The sequence below is a fragment of the Terrapene carolina genome, unplaced genomic scaffold (assembly GCF_002925995.2).
Source record: "Terrapene carolina triunguis isolate 2854851 unplaced genomic scaffold, T_m_triunguis-2.0 Scaffold629, whole genome shotgun sequence".
NCBI classification, from domain to species: domain Eukaryota; kingdom Metazoa; phylum Chordata; order Testudines; family Emydidae; genus Terrapene; species Terrapene triunguis.
The window spans coordinates 9,350,485-9,368,442 of record NW_020664980.1 but is presented as its reverse complement, the minus strand read 5'-3'; the positions used below and the strand labels follow the sequence as shown (position 1 = coordinate 9,368,442).

General features: G+C 43.6%; 1 protein-coding gene across 5 annotated transcripts in view; it reads right to left on the bottom strand.

Moving 5' to 3' along the window:
• The window catches only part of SLC25A48 (solute carrier family 25 member 48), a 48,557-nt gene extending 32,341 nt beyond the window's left edge, over positions 1–16,216 (bottom strand). For 4 of the 5 annotated variants that reach the window (XR_003370176.1, XM_026659513.1, XM_026659514.1 and 1 more), the window contains exons 1-4: positions 15,953–16,216; positions 13,269–13,312; positions 7,092–7,163; positions 3,697–3,949 (exon numbers count right to left, since the gene is read on the bottom strand). Coding sequence is in view for 3 of the 5 variants with exons in the window: in XM_026659513.1 (XP_026515298.1) it covers positions 3,697–3,949; positions 7,092–7,163; positions 13,269–13,312; positions 15,953–15,998 (415 nt within the window). In the remaining 2 variants the exon portion in view is untranslated. Of the gene's footprint in view, positions 1–3,696; positions 3,950–7,091; positions 7,164–9,138; positions 9,292–13,268; positions 13,313–15,952 lie in introns of all 5 variants that reach the window. The other variant, XR_003370177.1, reaches the window with a different exon arrangement.
• Positions 16,217–17,958: the final 1,742 nt, after the last annotated feature.

Genomic DNA, 17,958 nt, shown 5'->3' with positions numbered 1-17,958 from the left:
CTTCCAACACCAGCTACCCTCTAAATATGGAAGTAAGTCTTCAAAGAGACCTAGTCACTGCTTCTCTCTGTGTGTTGACAATCCTTATAATTAAGCTCCCCAAGTTTCTATCACAGTTTTGCCTGCTCTCCCCAGCATAAATAGAAACAATTCAAGAAAATAATCCAGTGTCCTTTGTATTTGCCTTCCCAAATCTCAGCCAGCAATCATGTATTTGCAATGCCTCACATGCCAACTGAACCATCCTGGAAACAGACAGAATCTGGTCCAAGATTTTTAGAAATGAGTCAAGTTGTCATGGCTTTAATACCCAGTTATCTGTTGTTTCATCATTTCTGATATCTTTGTAATTTCGCAGCAATGACAGATCTCAGCACCTCTGTGCTCGAAGGTATTAACTGGATTAGACATATGGTCTCACCATTCTTAAAGCATGCCTTCCCTCTCTGTGATGCATAAGGGTTTGGAATATAGCTTTTTCAGAACAGTAATGTAAAAATAATACAATGAGAGAGTCAAACAACACCCACACAATGGGACTTGCACAGTCATTGGCACTATGATTCCTAAGGACCAAAGGCCGAATTAATAGCGCTATTACAATTCCTACGGTGAGAATGGAACACCAACAGTAGCAATTGTATTATCCTGGTATAGAACAATTAATTATGGGAAGTAGGAAAAGTTAAATAATTCAAAATTTTTGCAGTATTGAAGTCAATGGAAAGCCTCCAATGGACTTCAGATCAGGCCCTTAAGCAGTGTATTTCTATAATGATTTTATTTCTCATAAAAAACATCGTCAGGACATTCCCTATTAACCTAAAAAAATCTTGCAACTGCCTGCAGTGATGGAAAGCTTCTGACTGTTGGAAGGAATGAAAAGAGGTGGGAATCATATTTATGAATCATGTATAACCAGAAATGCTTAGGCCTGTGGCAGGTTGCACATGGCAGCTTTTCAGGACCAGACACATCATTATCACCGCTTTTGGTTTTGAGAACCAAAAAAGTTTCTATATATAAAGAGCTGAGGGGAGGGACTGGGACTTTGTTCCATATTGGGGAGGGATGGCAGGCAAAAATGTGCCATGTGGCTGTACTCCACTGATGGGCAAGTGGGAGAATTTGCTTTCCCCCCCCCCAGATAGAGAAGTCTGTTTACAGATAAGCTCAGCATCAATATTTTATGTTCATGATGATCGATTGGCACAAGGTTTTGCTTGTGAAAACTTTGTGTAATGTTATATTTTGTAGAATGCCATGGGACTGAGTAAATAGTCTATGGGCAGAGGGATCAAATAGGTCCAAGGTTTCAAAGAATGTCCTGCCTTGAAATAAAAAAGGGTGAACCCAAAGGAGTGGGAATAGTGCTAGAATTACTCACAACTACAATCTGAAGAAAAAAGAGTCTAGGTTGATCAGTCCCTTAAGGCAGCAAGCAAATTTAGTCTCGCCACCTCCCTGACACAGGAAAAATTGTGTCACTGATATTCTTGGCAAGCGGCAGGATTCAGCAAATATGAGTTCATTTGGTTTTGATTCCCCATTGGACTTCTATAAGAGAAGTTCTCTGACATGCACAGAAAAGTGGAGCATCATTAAATTCAGCAGTGGTTAAAAATATTCCACTGGATCACAGCCATACCCACTTTAAAAAAAAAAAAGTATGTAAAACCGAGGGACTGCAAAAATCTTGTTGTAGCGGAGTTGGTCCCAGGATATTAGCGAGACAAGGTGGGTGAGGTAATATCGGTTATATCTCCTACTAACAGAAGTCGGTCTAATCAAAGATACTCCCTCACCCTCCTTGTTTCTCGTAGATCTTTGTTGGTGTTTGTGAGGGATTGTACTTAACTGCTGCAGGAATCTGACTTAAGAAAACAGCTCCTGACTGATTTGACTGGAAGTGTGTTGTACTGGTTTTAAAATGCTCAGTGGCAGGACAATAGCATCATTTGCTGCAGATGCGAGATGTTCTGAGGCGCAGTCCTTCCACTGCAGGGTGGGTGTAACACCCATTGGGTCCAACAGACAGGAAATTCAGGCCCCTAGCATTGAACTGAGATGTCAAACCCTAAACCATGCATCTAGTTTGTCTCCAGGAAAGCTGCTTTCCAACAGTCCCAGGCAGGAGTAAGCTTTCCTGAGAGAGGTGGAGTGGTAAAAATGGACAAAGGACAAACTAAGTTTGTTTAAAATGCAGTTAGTTCCTGTCCAAACTTTTAATGAAAAAGGGGTTTCTGTGGAGATAATTCACTAGGACTTTATTTTTAACAGTCAGATGCAATGCCTCCCCATTTCATATATTTGTCTCCTTTGCAGACTGTGTGTGTCATCTTTATGAGTGCTCAGCTTTGGGCCAACTCTACTCCTATTGACGTCAATTTATCAGTGACTTCAACGGGAGCAGACTTAGGCCAACAAGGAGCACTTCCAAAAATCCCACCTTGAACTGCACTAAATGTGAACTAAATAACTAAGTGGGTGGCATGCTCTGGAGATACTTTGTATTGACCTAGCCTACAGCACTGACCTAGTGACAGAACTGAATTAGAGAATTATTTTACCCTGAGTGTTCTGTTTTCCTGTAGCCTAGATTCTAAATAATGTGCTTGAAAATGGAGAGTTTTTTTAACCCACTTGATAAGCATAGTTGCTCTTCTTAACATTAATGGGAGTTATATGAACACAAAGGGTTTGAATATTCTCTTGCTTTCTGTCCCTAGAACTCCTATGGACATCAAAGGCAGTTTTTGCCTATGGAACAAAGGATGAAAATGCCCATAAACTAGACTCCATCTTGCAGTCTCAGTTGCATTATACAATGCGTGCTTGTGAGCAAATCTATAGGGAAAAAATATAATCACTCTCAACAATGTGGATCTTAATGATAAATGGTAGGAGGATACTACCATCATGAGTCAAATACTGTAGTCCATCATCAGTGCTTATTCAGGCAAAATTGCAATTGAAGCTTGAGTAAAGACTGCTACATAAGATTGTCACTTGCTCCACAAACAAAAAACAAAAAAATCAGACTACACCTCTACCCCAATATAACGCAACCTGATATAACACGAATTCGGATATAGCACGGTAAAGTAGCGCTCCGGGGAGGCGGGGCTGCGCGCTCCGGTGGATCAAAGCAAGTTCGATATAACGCGGTAAGATTTTTTGGCTCCCGAGGAAAGCGTTATATCGGGGTAGAGGTGTATTACTGAAAACAAAGGTTACCCTGTGTCTTGGATGACTTTAGTGCACTATCTAATCCGTGGCTGATCACCTCTCTTTCAAGGCCTGGCTGGTGCAACTGCTGCAAATTAAAATCTTTCTGGATTCATTGCAGTTTATGAGAATCTTATGGCATACAATTTAATTTAGGGACCATGGCCCGGATTCTCTGTTGCCTTGCATCTGGCATAGTCAGTTATGCTGGTGCAAAGTGGTTGTAGAACACATCCATTGGTGTAAGGGCCTGATCCAGAGCCCACTGAAGTCAATGGGAGTCTTTTATTGGTTCCAATGGCCTTTTGATCAGGCTCTGGGGGATTGGAGAATTCTAATTGATAGTGTGTTTGCATAAGTGTCAATAAGCACAATGGATGCAAGACGGTGGAGAATCCAGCCTTGAATCACAGATTCAATTAATCTGAGTATGCAGAAAAGGCTGAAAAACAACCCTTGCCTTTTTACCTTTAAAAAATGTCTGTGTCTGCATCTGTAGTCTTATCTTTATCAGGTCCACAGGCCCACCAATTCCTACCGAGACAACCCCTGCTACCATGCTGGCAACGATCAAGTCCGAGAGTGCCGGGGCATGGTTAGAATCTCCATAGCGCTGCTGGCTAATAAACCTTTGAGTATTGCTGAAGACACCAAACGTCACCGAGCTGTAGACCGCAATGCTGGCCAATGGGAAAGACATTCCTTTAAAGAATCCAACAACCTAACCATGAAATAAAGCAAGAGTTAAAGGAGATGTAGCAATTTGATTATTTTTCTTAGTTGGTCACACTTCACAGTAAACCTTAGAATTCCATAGCCCCTGTGTGACACATGACCAGAAATGGTTAAGCATCCTGCAGGCTAAATAATCCAAATTCAACCCTTAAAAACATATGGGTAGATAATGTTTGTGTTTTTGTGTGTTTACATATATATTGGTAGAGGTCAACAATGTAATCAAACAGTCCCTGTCTATGCTGTATTCTGTTAATTCAGAGATTAAAAGGACATCTTAACATTTAAATGAACTGTAAACATAGGTGTCAAGTATCAGGGGTGTCCGTGTTAGTCTGGATCTGTAAAAAGCAACAAAGAGTCCTGTGGCCCCTTAAAGACTAGCAGATGTATTGGAGGATAAGCTTTCGTGGGTGAATACCCACTTCATCAGACGCATGCATGATCTCTTTGAAATGTATAGCAAATTGTCTGCGAATGGTGGAAAAACAGACAATTGCTTTATGTGGATCTGTATGAATAATTACCAGCGATACTTAGGAAATGAGTGTCTAGTGTTCTCTGAGGGACTCCGAGCTATCACAAGAGGGCCTGAAACTGAATAAAAAATGGCTTGGGTCCTGATCCTGTCATCTCAGATCTGCTTGAGGCTTCATGCAGGGGAAGCCTAAGCCACAAGGACTGAGATCCCTGTGCTGACTGGACTGCCCTGAATACAAACATTGGACTATAACCTATGAACGATTTATGAAAGAACTCTTTGCATCTACAAAGCTCACCATCTCTGCTGTGAATCTGAAGCTCAAGATTGTACTCATGTCTGTATGTATACTGATCTTTTAACCTATACTCCCCTTCTTTTCTTTCTAAATACATTTTAGTTTAGTTAATAAGAATTGGCTGTAAGCATGTACTTGGGTAAGATCTGGAATATTCATTAACCTGGAAGGTAATGTGTCCGCTCCTTTGGGATTGGTAGAACTTTTTTTATATGATGAATATGATTTTCAGTAATCTTCATTTTTGACTTGGGTGTCTGGGTGGAGGCCTGAGGCTGGGTTACTTTAAGGGAACTGTGTTGTTGACTTCTGAGTAACCAGTGAGGTATATTAGAAGCTGTTTTGTGCTGGTTTGGTAAATCTAAGTATTGGAATATCCACCAGCTTTGGGGATTGCCTGCCCCATTCTTTGCAGTTCACCCTAATTGAGTGACCTCAGCTGGCTCCCCTGGGATTCCGGACACACCCTGCTATACTTGACTTTGCATATCTCCACTTCAATTCAGTTCCCCAGGAATTATAAGTCTGCTTTTGTATGATGTGGGAAATTGATCACTGAATACTTCTCTTGTCATTTTTTAATCTATGTTTTCTTTGATCCTTTCATAGAGCTAATTGGATGTGAAATGTAATGCCCTAAGTAAGTTCTCAACAATTCTTTAACTAATGTCATGTCAGGCTAGCTAGCTAAAACCCAAGATGGATGTCAGACCAAAAATGCAAAAACTGAATAACAGATGTTTCTTGGAGCAGAGCAGTTGCACATTGTAGTTGAAACAATACACTTAGAAAATGGAAGCAAATTTAGGACGCTGAGAAATTACTTTCAGTGCTTTTCACAGATTATGCAACATAAGGGAATATTCTTAATACAGCAAAACTGGAGACATAGGAAAGTACTATAACTATGTAGGGCCAAATTCTTTCCTGGCATCACTCCATTGGAGTCAATGAACTGACACCAGCAGAGAATTGTGCCTGTAAAACTTCCAGGAAGAGGTACTGCAGCTTGCAAAATGGTGAACATGGGAAGCTGAACCACGCACAGAAGAAAAGAGAGAGTCATGAATAATGATATGTTAACTATGCTGTACACAGAAAGCAGATGGTGGTACACTGTTAGTTCAGCATTATTAACCTTTCATTAGGTTGCCCCCTCTCCCCCCCATGCATTTATTATCATAAATTATACAGGTGGAAAACTTGCCCATATCCTAGGGAATATCCTGCCACACTATTCATCCTCATTAAGGCAAAACTCCCATTAAAGTGGATTAGACAGCACACTGAAGATACAGCAGTGTAACACCCAAGGTAACCTTGTTTCTAATAATCATTTGGCTTAATGTTTAATGGGAGTTCTGCCCAAGTAAGGAATGCAGGATCGGACCATAAGTGTCATAAGACCTAAATCTGTGTCATGCTTATGAGCCAGTTTCTGTACTGATTTACAGCCAGGCCATTCAGTTCACTTCCATGTTGTCACATGGGGACTAAGTCAACACAGAACTTGGCCCCAAATTACCTTCAACAGGCCTGGCTGGCTGTTCTAACAATGCAGAATCTGAACAAGAGGGCGACACACCTTAGCGCTTGTCTACAGGGTGCAGTACGGCACACCAGGGTGGCGTGAATTCGAATGCACACCAATGTGTTGCATACTCGCTGGCCCACGTAGAACTGACTGGCGCAAACTAAAAGTTCCCTATTGTGCATTTAACTTAGTATTGTTTGAAACATGCATTAGGGAACTTTTAGTGCATGTCAGGGCCAGTGACTGTGCAACATGTTGGTGCGCATTAGAATTCACGCCTCCCAGGTGCGCATTAGCTCCCCATGTAGACAAGAGTTCGGCTTAGGAACAATTTTGGGTTTCTCAGTAAGAGTAACAAGAAAGGATCTTAGTCTGCTCCCAATGAAGTCCAGGGAAGTTCTGTGAGTGAGGTCAATAGGAGCAGGATTGGGCATAAAGTCACAGTCCACTTCTGCACTTCCAAAGTTTAGGCTCTAGGTCGGAGCTGTGTCAGAAGAGGTTGTTTGCCCTTCCACTCTCAAGCAGGTTTATTCTGGGGAAACCAGTGTTCCAGAAATAAAAAGGAAATTAAAAGTCATACACACCTGTGTCCTGCCTACTCAAAGGGGCTCAAAATCCTTAGGCACTTCCTTGAGGAGGAAGAGTCTCTCTCATAGGTCAGGGTTGGCTGGGGCAGAGGAGAAGGACAGATGCTTGCAGTTCTTCACATAAGGGCTTTGAATGCTATTGCGCTGAATGCATGCTGTTTTGTAATCACTTTTAATATCTTTTTTATTTTCTATTCTGGCATGTTATAGACAAACCAAGGTACTTACACTTTCATTTCTGTACACGGTAAGGATACAATTAAGTGTATTTCCATATCCTTGTCCAGCTTGTAAACGAGTCTGCAAAATGTATTGATGAAATGTAATTGAAACAATGCGTTTTCAGTTCAGTGGAAGCTCTGCTATGCAAACAATGCACATTTTGATTTGACAGTAAATTATGGCTTTGCTCCTAGGACAAATGGGACAATAAAGAAAAATAAACATGTAGTAGCCCAGTTTGCACTGTGCCAGTGGCAGATCCAAACAGAACCTTAGAAGTTCGGGGCTCTTTGCTTCATCCAGAATCCATGATTGTCGCACTGGTTTGAAATATGGAAAGGCAAGGCCTCCCAACTCTGCACAGAATCATTAGTACGTGTTATGCAGAATAATATCATTTGCAAACGAGACTATTAGCTACCCAGGAATGCAGTGGATTCTCTGTTACTTGAAGTCTTTAAATCAACATCAGATAGCTTTCTGAAAGATTACTGTACGTCCAACCAGAAGTTATAGTTTTTAATGCAGGAATCACTGACTAAAATTCTATGGTCTGTGTTATTCAGAACTACAGATGAGACCATAATCATCCCTTCTGGCCTTATGTTCTATTAATCTGTCAGTGGAAACTTGACTATGATTTTAAGCCTTTTGTTATTAGACTTCAGGGAGTGTAGCAGGTAGTTCATTCATTTACCTTGTGTTCTCTGTTAAGTTAGTTGATATGCCTGAAAGAAACCTTGAATAGTGGGAAAATTTACCCTCTCCTCCAAACCCCAAGTAAATGGCAGGAGAAGAAAATGAGTGCTTGGTTTCAGGAATTCAGACTCTCAACATGTGTTAGGTCATGGTTCGAGCAGGAGTGAGGGACCATCCGCCGAATTGCCGCCGCACAGCTGGATGTGCCGCCCCTCTCCGAAGTGGCCGCCCCAAGCACCTGCTTGGTAAGCTGGTGCCTGGAGCCGGCCCTGGTTCCATGGCTTCCACATCAGCATATGTGTTTGAATCGGTGCCACAAACCTTAAACTCCCTCCACCAGGGATTGTGGCCACTAGATCGTTGATCCAATGACCTTGCCCCATCTGCAACCTAACTCTCATTGCTGGTGGAGCTGGAGCAAAGCCCAGCTGCACTTTATGCAGGGTGTGCAGGGTACCTCACCTACCTGCTCTTTAGCTACCCAGACCTGCAGCAGTTCTCCTGCATTGGGTGCCTTCCGTGGCCCTGACAATGCTAGGTGAATTTCACGCTAGATGTCTAAATATTAAATGGAGTCAAGGCAATCATTCCAAGCCCCAGAAATATCTAACTTCTAATGAAAAAAAGGTGTTTTATACATTGCTCCAAACCAAGAGGATTTTTGTTTCTGGAAAGAGATATTTAAATGTTTTCTAAAAGGACCAACAGCAGTAATAAAACCCAGCACATTAACCATGACAAACCCTGTATTGTTTAACAGATATTTCACCTCTCACATATATAGCTCATCCATCAAGCTGCTTTCATGTTTTTAATAGAAAAAAGTCATTGCAATCAACAGACAAATTTTCTTAGCTTGCGGGTTTATTTTAGGGGAAATTCAGTCCCGGTTTTTTATCCTAATATCAAGAGCACTACCTCTTTTCCCCCTCCGTAAGTGGCTGCACAGAAGGATGGCCTAAATGACCCTGTAGTGTTTGCATCCATCCCTTAAATCTACGATGACATTTTCCCCCTTGTCCTGACCCCTCTGCACAGCATGTCCTATCTCTAGCTATGTGCATCACCATATCCTGCCCCCAACGTATAGTCACAGTGCAATAATCTTTAGAATGGACACATCAGTAGGCGGTTTGGTAGGATCTCTCTGAATAACAGAACCAGGACAGTTTCCAAACTGTATTTCAGAAAAGAACAGTCAGCTACATATAACTGGCTTTAGTGGAGCTACACCATTTTATGCCAGCTAAAGATCTGGCCCAATTGTTATTTACAACATAGAGAAAATTGGAATGTGTGACCCTGGCAAGTTCTTCAGTTGGAAAGAGGTTTGAAAAAACAAACAAAAGCTTACATGAGTAATGTATCTCCTATCCCGGAGCCTTAAAATTCCACTTGCTGTTCCTTACAGAAACTCAGTGTCATTCAATAGCAGTCACTCTGCAGTGCAGGAAATCTGCAGGAGAGCTAGAATTTGAAACCTCCTGCAGTGTAATGAGATTTGCTTCTGGAAATAAGGAGGGATAAAAGTATTCAGCAAAGCATCTTGTTACACTGAGGCTGCTCTGACCGACCCCAAGATCCGGGAGCACATCGCTGATGTAAAGATCCCATTGTCCCACACCACTATAACACTTGCACTTGAGGGCAGGTCAGCCAGACTTGAGGATCAGGGACATCATCATCGTATGCTTAAAAGGCAGAAGTGTTTTTATACACGCTAAAGGTTCGTCATGGTGCATGAATGCAAAGAATCATATTTTCACTTGGAGGACTCATACCTGCATGGCCAGTGTGTGAAACTGGCTTGTGATATATAAGAGAGAAGAAAGCAAACTACTGTCTGTGAATAAACAAATTCATTAATTAAAGCATTCCTCAAAAGCTGGCAGTTAGTCTGACTTGGGTAACTGCAATGGCATGTGAATACAACATTCAATGTGCTTCTCTCCACGGGAGTGAGCCGTGAAAGCACTGCAGGCATCGCCGTTAAAGCTTATTCTGAGTTGAAACGGACTCCAGTTCAAAATGACACTGATGTCATGCCCTTGAAGAAGCTGGATAAGTGTGTTCTACTGCTGCGATGCATATAGTGGCTTATTAGAAATGAAAGCCACCTAAAAAAGACAAAAGTAATGGTCACTAAAAATAAGCAGAGGCAAGGAAAAGCAACCAGTGGCCTAACAGAGATAACACAAGTGAAAGGGAATGTCCCAGCAAATGACTAGAGAAGGCTCTCTCTTTAACAGAGACTTAGGCCTGGTCTACACTAACCCCCCAATTCGAACTAAGGTACGCAACTTCAGCTACGTGAATAACGTAGCTGAAGTCGACGTACCTTAGTTCGAACTTACCGCGGTCCAGACGCGGCAGGCAGGCTCCCCCGTCGACTCCGCGTACTCCTCGCGCCGAGCAGGATTACCGGAGTCGACGGCGAGCACTTCTGGGTTCGATTTATCGCGTCCAGACAAGACGCGATAAATTGAACCCAGAAGTTCGATTGCCTGCCGCCGAACCAGCGCGGTAAGTATAGACAAGCCCTTAGAATGGTCCTTTCTTTGGGTTCTAGTTTAGAACCCTGACTTTGGACAACCATAAGGAGATAGCTTATGCAAGCTGCTCCTGCCAGCATGGAGAAAGATGTGAAGCCATTGGTTAGAATAAACAAAGTGAACAGACCAAAAGGGGATAATTGTGAATTTGAAGGTGCATGTGGAGTCCTCCCCTGACATGAGCATAGAAGCAGCTTTCTAGTTTATTCTCTGGTTTCATTAGTGAAATTGGCTTTTGTCTTGGAGAAGCCCCAGAATCTCGACTCACATGCAAAAGCTGAGAACAGCAACAGCACGTAAATACTACTCAAGAAGGTTCTGGCGTATAAAGGGTAAAATGAAAGATGTGGAGTGAAAGGTGAATGAAGCTAACCATTTATAGACATGACCTCATAATACAAAGGGAAAAACTTGCCTGGATTTTAGGGGATGGGGAAGGGAAAGGAACTGCTGAACCAAGTGTTTGGTTTGTTTGTTGAGAATTGCCATGCTGGTAACTTAATATACATGAAATAACGCACGTATTTACCCATGTTTCTCATCTCCCAGAAAGAGGAAACCTTCATTCCTTATTCCACTGGACACTATGTTCATAGGTAAACACTGTTCAGATGCTCACTTTGTAGTTCAATATTGGTTAGATTCCTTCCCCCTCTAATTTGGAAAAGTAACAAAACTGCCTACTTGGTATTCCCAAACGACATCCAGAACCAAATGTAACAGAGGTGTCAGCTTGACAGTTGTCTTTATAAGCACTGAAAAATGCACTACTTGTTACTTGGCAGTTCCTGAACAAACAGAACTCAAACACTCCCAACAACATACATCGTCAACTTCTATCACTCACACACTAGGATGACATCAAAGCCATATAGTGCCAGACTTAAAGAAAGACACTTCTCTGGGATGTAAGCAAACAGTATTTCCAGAGGAATTCATAGACAACATGGCCAATACACAATTCCTGCTCTACATACTCGGCTCTGAATATTGGCTTCCCAGTGTCATTTGTTAATGCACTGGCACTGCTTCTGCAGTCAGTGACACATTTCAGTAGTCAGCACCATGCTTCCCTGAAGAAACCCAAGTACCTCAAGCAACAATGATCCTCAGTCTGATGGTCTCTAACTTCTTAATAAACACAAGATCAGCTATCCTGGAGTAAGAGCACAAGGACTATTCGCTGAACTTCTCAAAGCCCTATTCCTGTCCATTTTCATTGCAGTTTGGCAACCAAATCTCTTAGCTGGCTTTGAAAAATAGCAGGAAAGTAGAACAAAATGTGCCATCATGTAGCCACATGTTGCACAGGTCCCTGCACAGGTTTGCAGGAGCTGGGAAGAGGATGCAAGAAGCCCTCCTACCCACCCCACTTCCCTTCCCCGCTCCCCACCCATGCCCATGCATAGGGGCTAGATTCTTATTACACAGCACTGTGATTGCTCCAGGGTACTAGTGATATCAGCATTAGCTTCCCTGCAAAAGAGGAAACCTGGCCCAAATTCCCATAGCAGCATGTGTGAGAGGGAAAATCTGCTTCAACCTGTAGAAAGGGTATTGCATAGGCCACTTTGGTCTACACTTCCCTCAGAGTTCTCAGAGCCACTGTTCTTGCCCAACAAGGTATGTAATCCTCTCTCAGCCAGTCGTGCACCTCAGTGACTACTCTGCAGCTCGTTGGGCTGTAGCAGTGACTATGGTCCTCCATGAGTGCCTGATCCATGCAGTTCATTTTGGATTCTTGACACACCCCTCCCCTGCCCAGCCACAACTCCTCCACGCAGTTGTGGAGATAGCCACCATGGAACATTTGATGAAAGTGCTTCAGAAGCTTTGTGGCCTGACCATCCCCGCTGCAGAGCCATGGTATTTCTACTGGCTACTGGGCCTTGCACTCAGATACAAGTATAATGACCTCCACTGGTGGTCATCAGCCGGGTTGGAATCCTGGCCTAAAGCACAGGCTTCTTCCACTTGAGTTGAAGGAGTAAATCCACTAGCTAGCAGCAGTAGCAGATGACTATCCCCTGTAGGCCAGTCACAGAGGGGGATGTAGAACACACTTTGCCAGTGGAGCAGGAGAGGGAGTGGTATGTTCTTCTAAAGCTTCAATGACTAGAATAAAATACTAACCTGCCCCAATAGTTGTGTGTTCAACTCAACCAGCTTTATCTGTGTTAAAGACTATGCTGCCTTGTCTGCACTGCAGTATAAGAACCTGTTAACAAACATCTTCTAACACCACACCTGTAAATCCATCTAGAAAAAAAACCCTGATTTCCCTTGTAGGAAAGAGGATGATAGGAATGGCTATTGAATAACTGCAGCTCCTAGCAGCAGGATAGCTATATTTAGGGTGACCAGATGTCCTGTTTTTATAGGGACAGTCCTGATATTTGGGGCCTTGTCTTATATAGGTGCCAATTACCCCCCACCCTCTGTCCCGATCTTTCACCCTTGCTATCTGGTCACCCTAGCTATATTTATACTTTGTCCTTACAGTATTGCCAACTTTAGGAAAACCTTAAAAAAATACCTCTTCAGCAAAGACAAATACAGCTTGCCTTTTGCCCTTTGTAAACTCAACCCTTGCATGGGTTGATAAAGTATGTGCTGACCTTGTCAGTCTGCAGAACATTATATAACGGGTAGTTTTCACTTTCAGTTTTGATCCCATCCAGGGAATTTATCTGATAATCACATTTTCATATCCTCCTTTTGAAAGGTCTTTCAATAATTTGTCTGTGTTAAAATCAGAGGTGAGACAAAGAAAGAAAAACACAGAGAAATATCACTAAATGTGGGTGTATTTTTCTCAGGGGTTAAATTTAACCATGGGCAGGAAGCTAGTGTGGGGGTTGTTTGCTGGCCCCCTGCAAAGGGATGAATCTCACAATCTGTGTAAGTGAAAGTGCGGCTTAAAATATTTTACCTTTACTGTGTCCAGAGGATGCCCCACAATTACACTTGCAGCTCCTGGGGATTAAAATAAGGTCATTAGACAAAACACAATTGGGTGAGTCAACTAAAAAAGGAGAGACTTTTGTAACATTTACCCAATGAAAGTGAAATCTGTGCCCTGTTGCATATGTGCTCCCCTCGGCCAATCAGAGCACTCGCCATCATTCTGCTCATTACCTAGTTGGTGAAAATTCACTCATCAGTAGAACCATGCAAATTGAGGGTAAATCTTGAAGCAATGATGTCAGTTGCAGAGCAGATGCACAGGGAGAATCGGCATTCCCTTTGCGAGATGGAGCTAATCTCTGAGCCAGATCCACAAAAGCCAACCCAGAGAGGTGGTGGTGGTGAGACCACTTGACATGAAGAGACCACTGTGCATGATTTACAGAGGATACTGCAGGCCACGGGCTGGAATAACATATGTGGAGGGGCTGTGGAGCTGTCCCATGCACCGTCTGCAACATGGAGGACAGATTTTTATACTCAACCTCTGCACTGTTCCCCATTCAAAACCTATTTTCTCTTAACCAGGTTTTGTGCGTGTGTGTTGGAGGCTGCGTGTGAAAATCTCGGTCATTCAATGGTGTCAGCTGACCGGGACAAGGGCGGTCTAGCCTCGTGATCAGAGCGGGCGTCAGACTTCATGGCTGGAGCAGATGTCAGGAACTAACAATTAGGGACAGAACTGGAGTCAGGAGTTGGAAGGTGGAGCCAAGAGTCGAGCACTAGATGCGGGAGCTGAGGGGCAAGTCAGAGTCGGTAATCAGAAGGCAGAGCCATGGATCAAACCAGAGGGCAGGTGCTGGAAACCAGAGCCGAGGATCAAGCCGTAGTCAGAAACCTGAGGCATGGGTCAAACCGGACGCTAGGACTTGGATAGCCAGAGTCAGTAGTCAGAAGCCAAAGCCATGGGTGAAGCTGAGGGTCAGGAACTGGAGCAAGCAGGGGAGCAAGCCGTCCAAAGGGGGGGCAGGACAAAGGCCAGGCTGGGTGGAAGGCAGGAGTAGCAAGAACAAGGTAACCCAGCAGCAGGCACAGTGGTGGCCGTGAGCACTGAGCAGCCAGCGAGCTGCTGCTGGCGTAAGAGCGGGCTTGCTCGCTCCAGCAGCCAATCAGTTAGCATGGCCAATGGTGGCTGGCCAATCAGGCACCCTGCTGCAGGCCAGCTGTACTGATGAGGCTGCCTAGAGACTAGCTCTGCTGCAAGCCCTGGCTCCTGACAAATGGCTTCATCGTTAGCTGACAGCTCGGTTGATCATTGGAATATTGCCACGTTACTGAGTTGTGGGAAGTCAGCCGGGGCCCTGCAATGCCCAGGAGAAACATTTCCATTATGGCCCATCGAAGGGAGAACAACAAGAAGTGGGAGGAGAGAAGCAAAGTGGGGGCAGAGAATAAGAATCATTTAAAAACTGCTCCAGAAGCTTAGCTCAGGATCACATGCATTCATGTACTTGATTTATGGGAGTAATTAGTACAATTGTGCATGAAAACTGTACGTGCAACTGGCAAATTTTATCCCTAACTGGCTATTTGCTCACCCAGTTTTCCTGCCCCCTTTATGCATGCGTTTGCAGTAATAGACATGGGCAAATTAGCCAAAATACATCACAACAGACACTCCAGTCTCCTCAGGTTTTGGAAATCAAGCCTCACCCTTTCTCGTGGTAATTTGGCAAAGATTCCAGTTTTTCCTGAATAAATGAGGACGTTGACCTGAACTGTTTAGTGGTCTGACACCCTTGTGTGGTGCCAATACAAAAGCCTCATGTGCCCTGTGTGGACATTAAAAATCCACGACAGTAGCACTTTTTGTAACAGTAGCCACCTGCTCTTAGCCAAAATTTCCTTCTCTACCCTGTTGTGTTGTCCACCTGCCAGCTGTCTTCCAACCCAGTGAGAGCTGCATTGTAGTGGTGCACTTTGGGATCTTTCTAGATAAAAGAAGCTCTCTAGAAGTGCAAGATACATCTGCAGGACCTTCTTCCTATACTTTCTAATTGAGATGGCACCTATTTTACAGAAGGCCAGAATCAATTCTTTCAGAAAACTGCCTGATCAATAATTCTAGTCTGATAGTGACAGTCAGTCCTGATAAGGCTATAAGATTATCAGGACTATCCACTCAGAACCAGATCTGAGCCTTTCATAAAAGGGTGTGGATTAATGGAGCCATCTGATTGGCTGGTGAGGATTCCCAGCTGTTTAAATCTGAGGCTGTATGCACAGGGATCTGAACTCAATAGGCAAACACTAGAATGCCTTTAGAAAACCATAATCTTATGTGTTGGGTTACAATATCATTTTACATATTTCTCAGCTAGAGACATTCAGCCTTGCAGGTCATGCACTTACCTCAGGAATGTGTAATGTAAAGATGACACCATAATGTCACATCCCACATCTCATTGCATATTGGTAGTCTTAGAACAGACAGATAAAACTGTGCGATGTTCTATTACTGCTTAATTGAAACTATCCTCTTTGCACAAATGTGGCAAACGACACATACAAACACAAACATGAATGAATGCGGACAACTTGATAAATGCATCCATCAATAGACTTCTTTTTTAAAAATGGACATACACACACCTATTTTTATATAACTCTGCTGTTACTGTCCCAAAATATCCCACCAGTGTTACTTACCTCCTATCCAACCAGCTACAAAATCTTCTAACTGAAGACTGCCCATGTTTTAAAACTGCGGGACAACTCCTATTCAAATAGTTTCTTGCAAGTTTGCAATTCTCATTCAATTTCTTCGGCATGTGCTGTTGAGGACTGCTTGAATGTGTCTCTTTGACTCTGTGATGTAGAAAAGTGACTCCAACACCCCCGGGTGTCCCAAAGGGATTGTAGTAAGAGTTTGTGTCTTTCACATGTTTCAGCAGTATTAAAACTGCAACAACTCTGACTCTAACCTCTCACACAGCCTGTCTCAAAGTGCCTCCAAAGCCCACTGTGACATCATTCCCCCAAACCTTAAAGGCACAGTACAACTAGAGCATAGGAATTTCCCCACGGGTTTTTTTTCTTTTAGAGATAAATGGGGAAGGTTACTGACTAAGTACAAATCATGCATTTTTTTCAGGTGAAATTACTTTGTGTTCTAACTGTTCCTTTTGAAAGAAGCATCTGTAAAAGGGATTTTATGTTACTGGCAATAATGATAGTTGATGATAATTGCATTTGAAAAGGTGGGGGTTTTCCAAAGACGTAATATTTTAAAAACATGAATTAATATGAAATTCTGGGTATGGCATGGAGTTAGGGCCATAGTATGAACTACTTACTTATGTCGGTGGGCAGATACTCACACATGTCACAATATAATAACAACAATACCTAGTTCTTATATAGTGTTTTAGTCAGTAGATCTCAAAGGAAAGTCAGTATCACTATTCCCATTTTACAGATGGGGAAACTGAGGCCAAGAGATCTGCCCAGGTCACCTGCTGGAAACAGAACTTAAGTCTCCTCAGTCTCAACCCTATGTGCTATCCACTAGGCAACACTGCCTCTTGTATGATACATAGCAGCATATGCTATCACAGTATGAGTAAAGGGTTCATACTGTGGTCCTTGAACGCTAGGGAAAGTGACTGTGATCCAGAATGCCAACTGATGTAAATAAGAGTAGCTCTATTGAGTTCAACACAGCTATGCTGAGAATCTGGCCCTCTAAGTACGGACTAAGACACATAGTATATCTATCCCGAGGGAAGTTGTACCTCTAGCAGTGGCGTAGCTGGCGGGGAGCAGGGGGAGCGGCTGCTCCCCCTGAGCACATTCCCCAAAAGTGGCGCCTTTTTAACTCACTCACAAAAAAACGCACCACCCAGTGTGGCGCAGTCTTCGGCGGCGGGACCTTCGCTTGCTCCGTGGGGCTTCGGCAGCATTTCGGCAGCGGGTCCTTTAGTGCCGCCGAAGACACGCGGAGCTAGTGAAGGGCCTGCCACCGAAGACCCGGAGTGCCGCCCTGTCAGTAAAAGCGCTGCCGGGTGAGTAAAAGCGCCGCAGCGGGTGCTGCCTTTTTTTGTGAGTGAGTTAAAAAGGAGCCACCCACTGCGGCACTTTTACTGACGGAGCGGCGCTCCGGGTCTTCAGCGGCAGGCCCTTCACTAGCTCCACATGTCTTTGGCGGCACTGAAGGACCCGCTGCCGAAATGCCCCCGAAGCCCCGCGGAGCAAGTGAAGGTCCCGCCGCCGAGGTGCCGCTGAAGACCCGGGTGAGTACAAGCGCCGCAGCAGGTGGCACCCCTTTTTCTGATCGCTCCCCCTGTTCCCTCCACCTGGCTACGCCACTGACCTCTAGGGCCTAATCTTGCCAACTTTTACGCGTATGAATGGACCTTACCCACCCAAGTAGCCCTGTTGACTTCGGTATTCCATACATGAAGCCAATGGGACCGTTCACACTTTAGGATTTGTCTACATAGGGACATCCAGGAAAATTAATTAGTTAAACTTCATTATATCCCTGTGTGGACACTGTTAATCAGAATTAAAGTGGCCTTAATTCTCAATGACAATGTTCACACAGGTGTTTAATGTCGTTTAACTAATCCACTTCAAAATCACACCTTTAGTTCATTTGGATTTAGTTCAATTTTCCTGGCTGCCCCTTAGAGACCAGCCCTTAATGCCGTTGC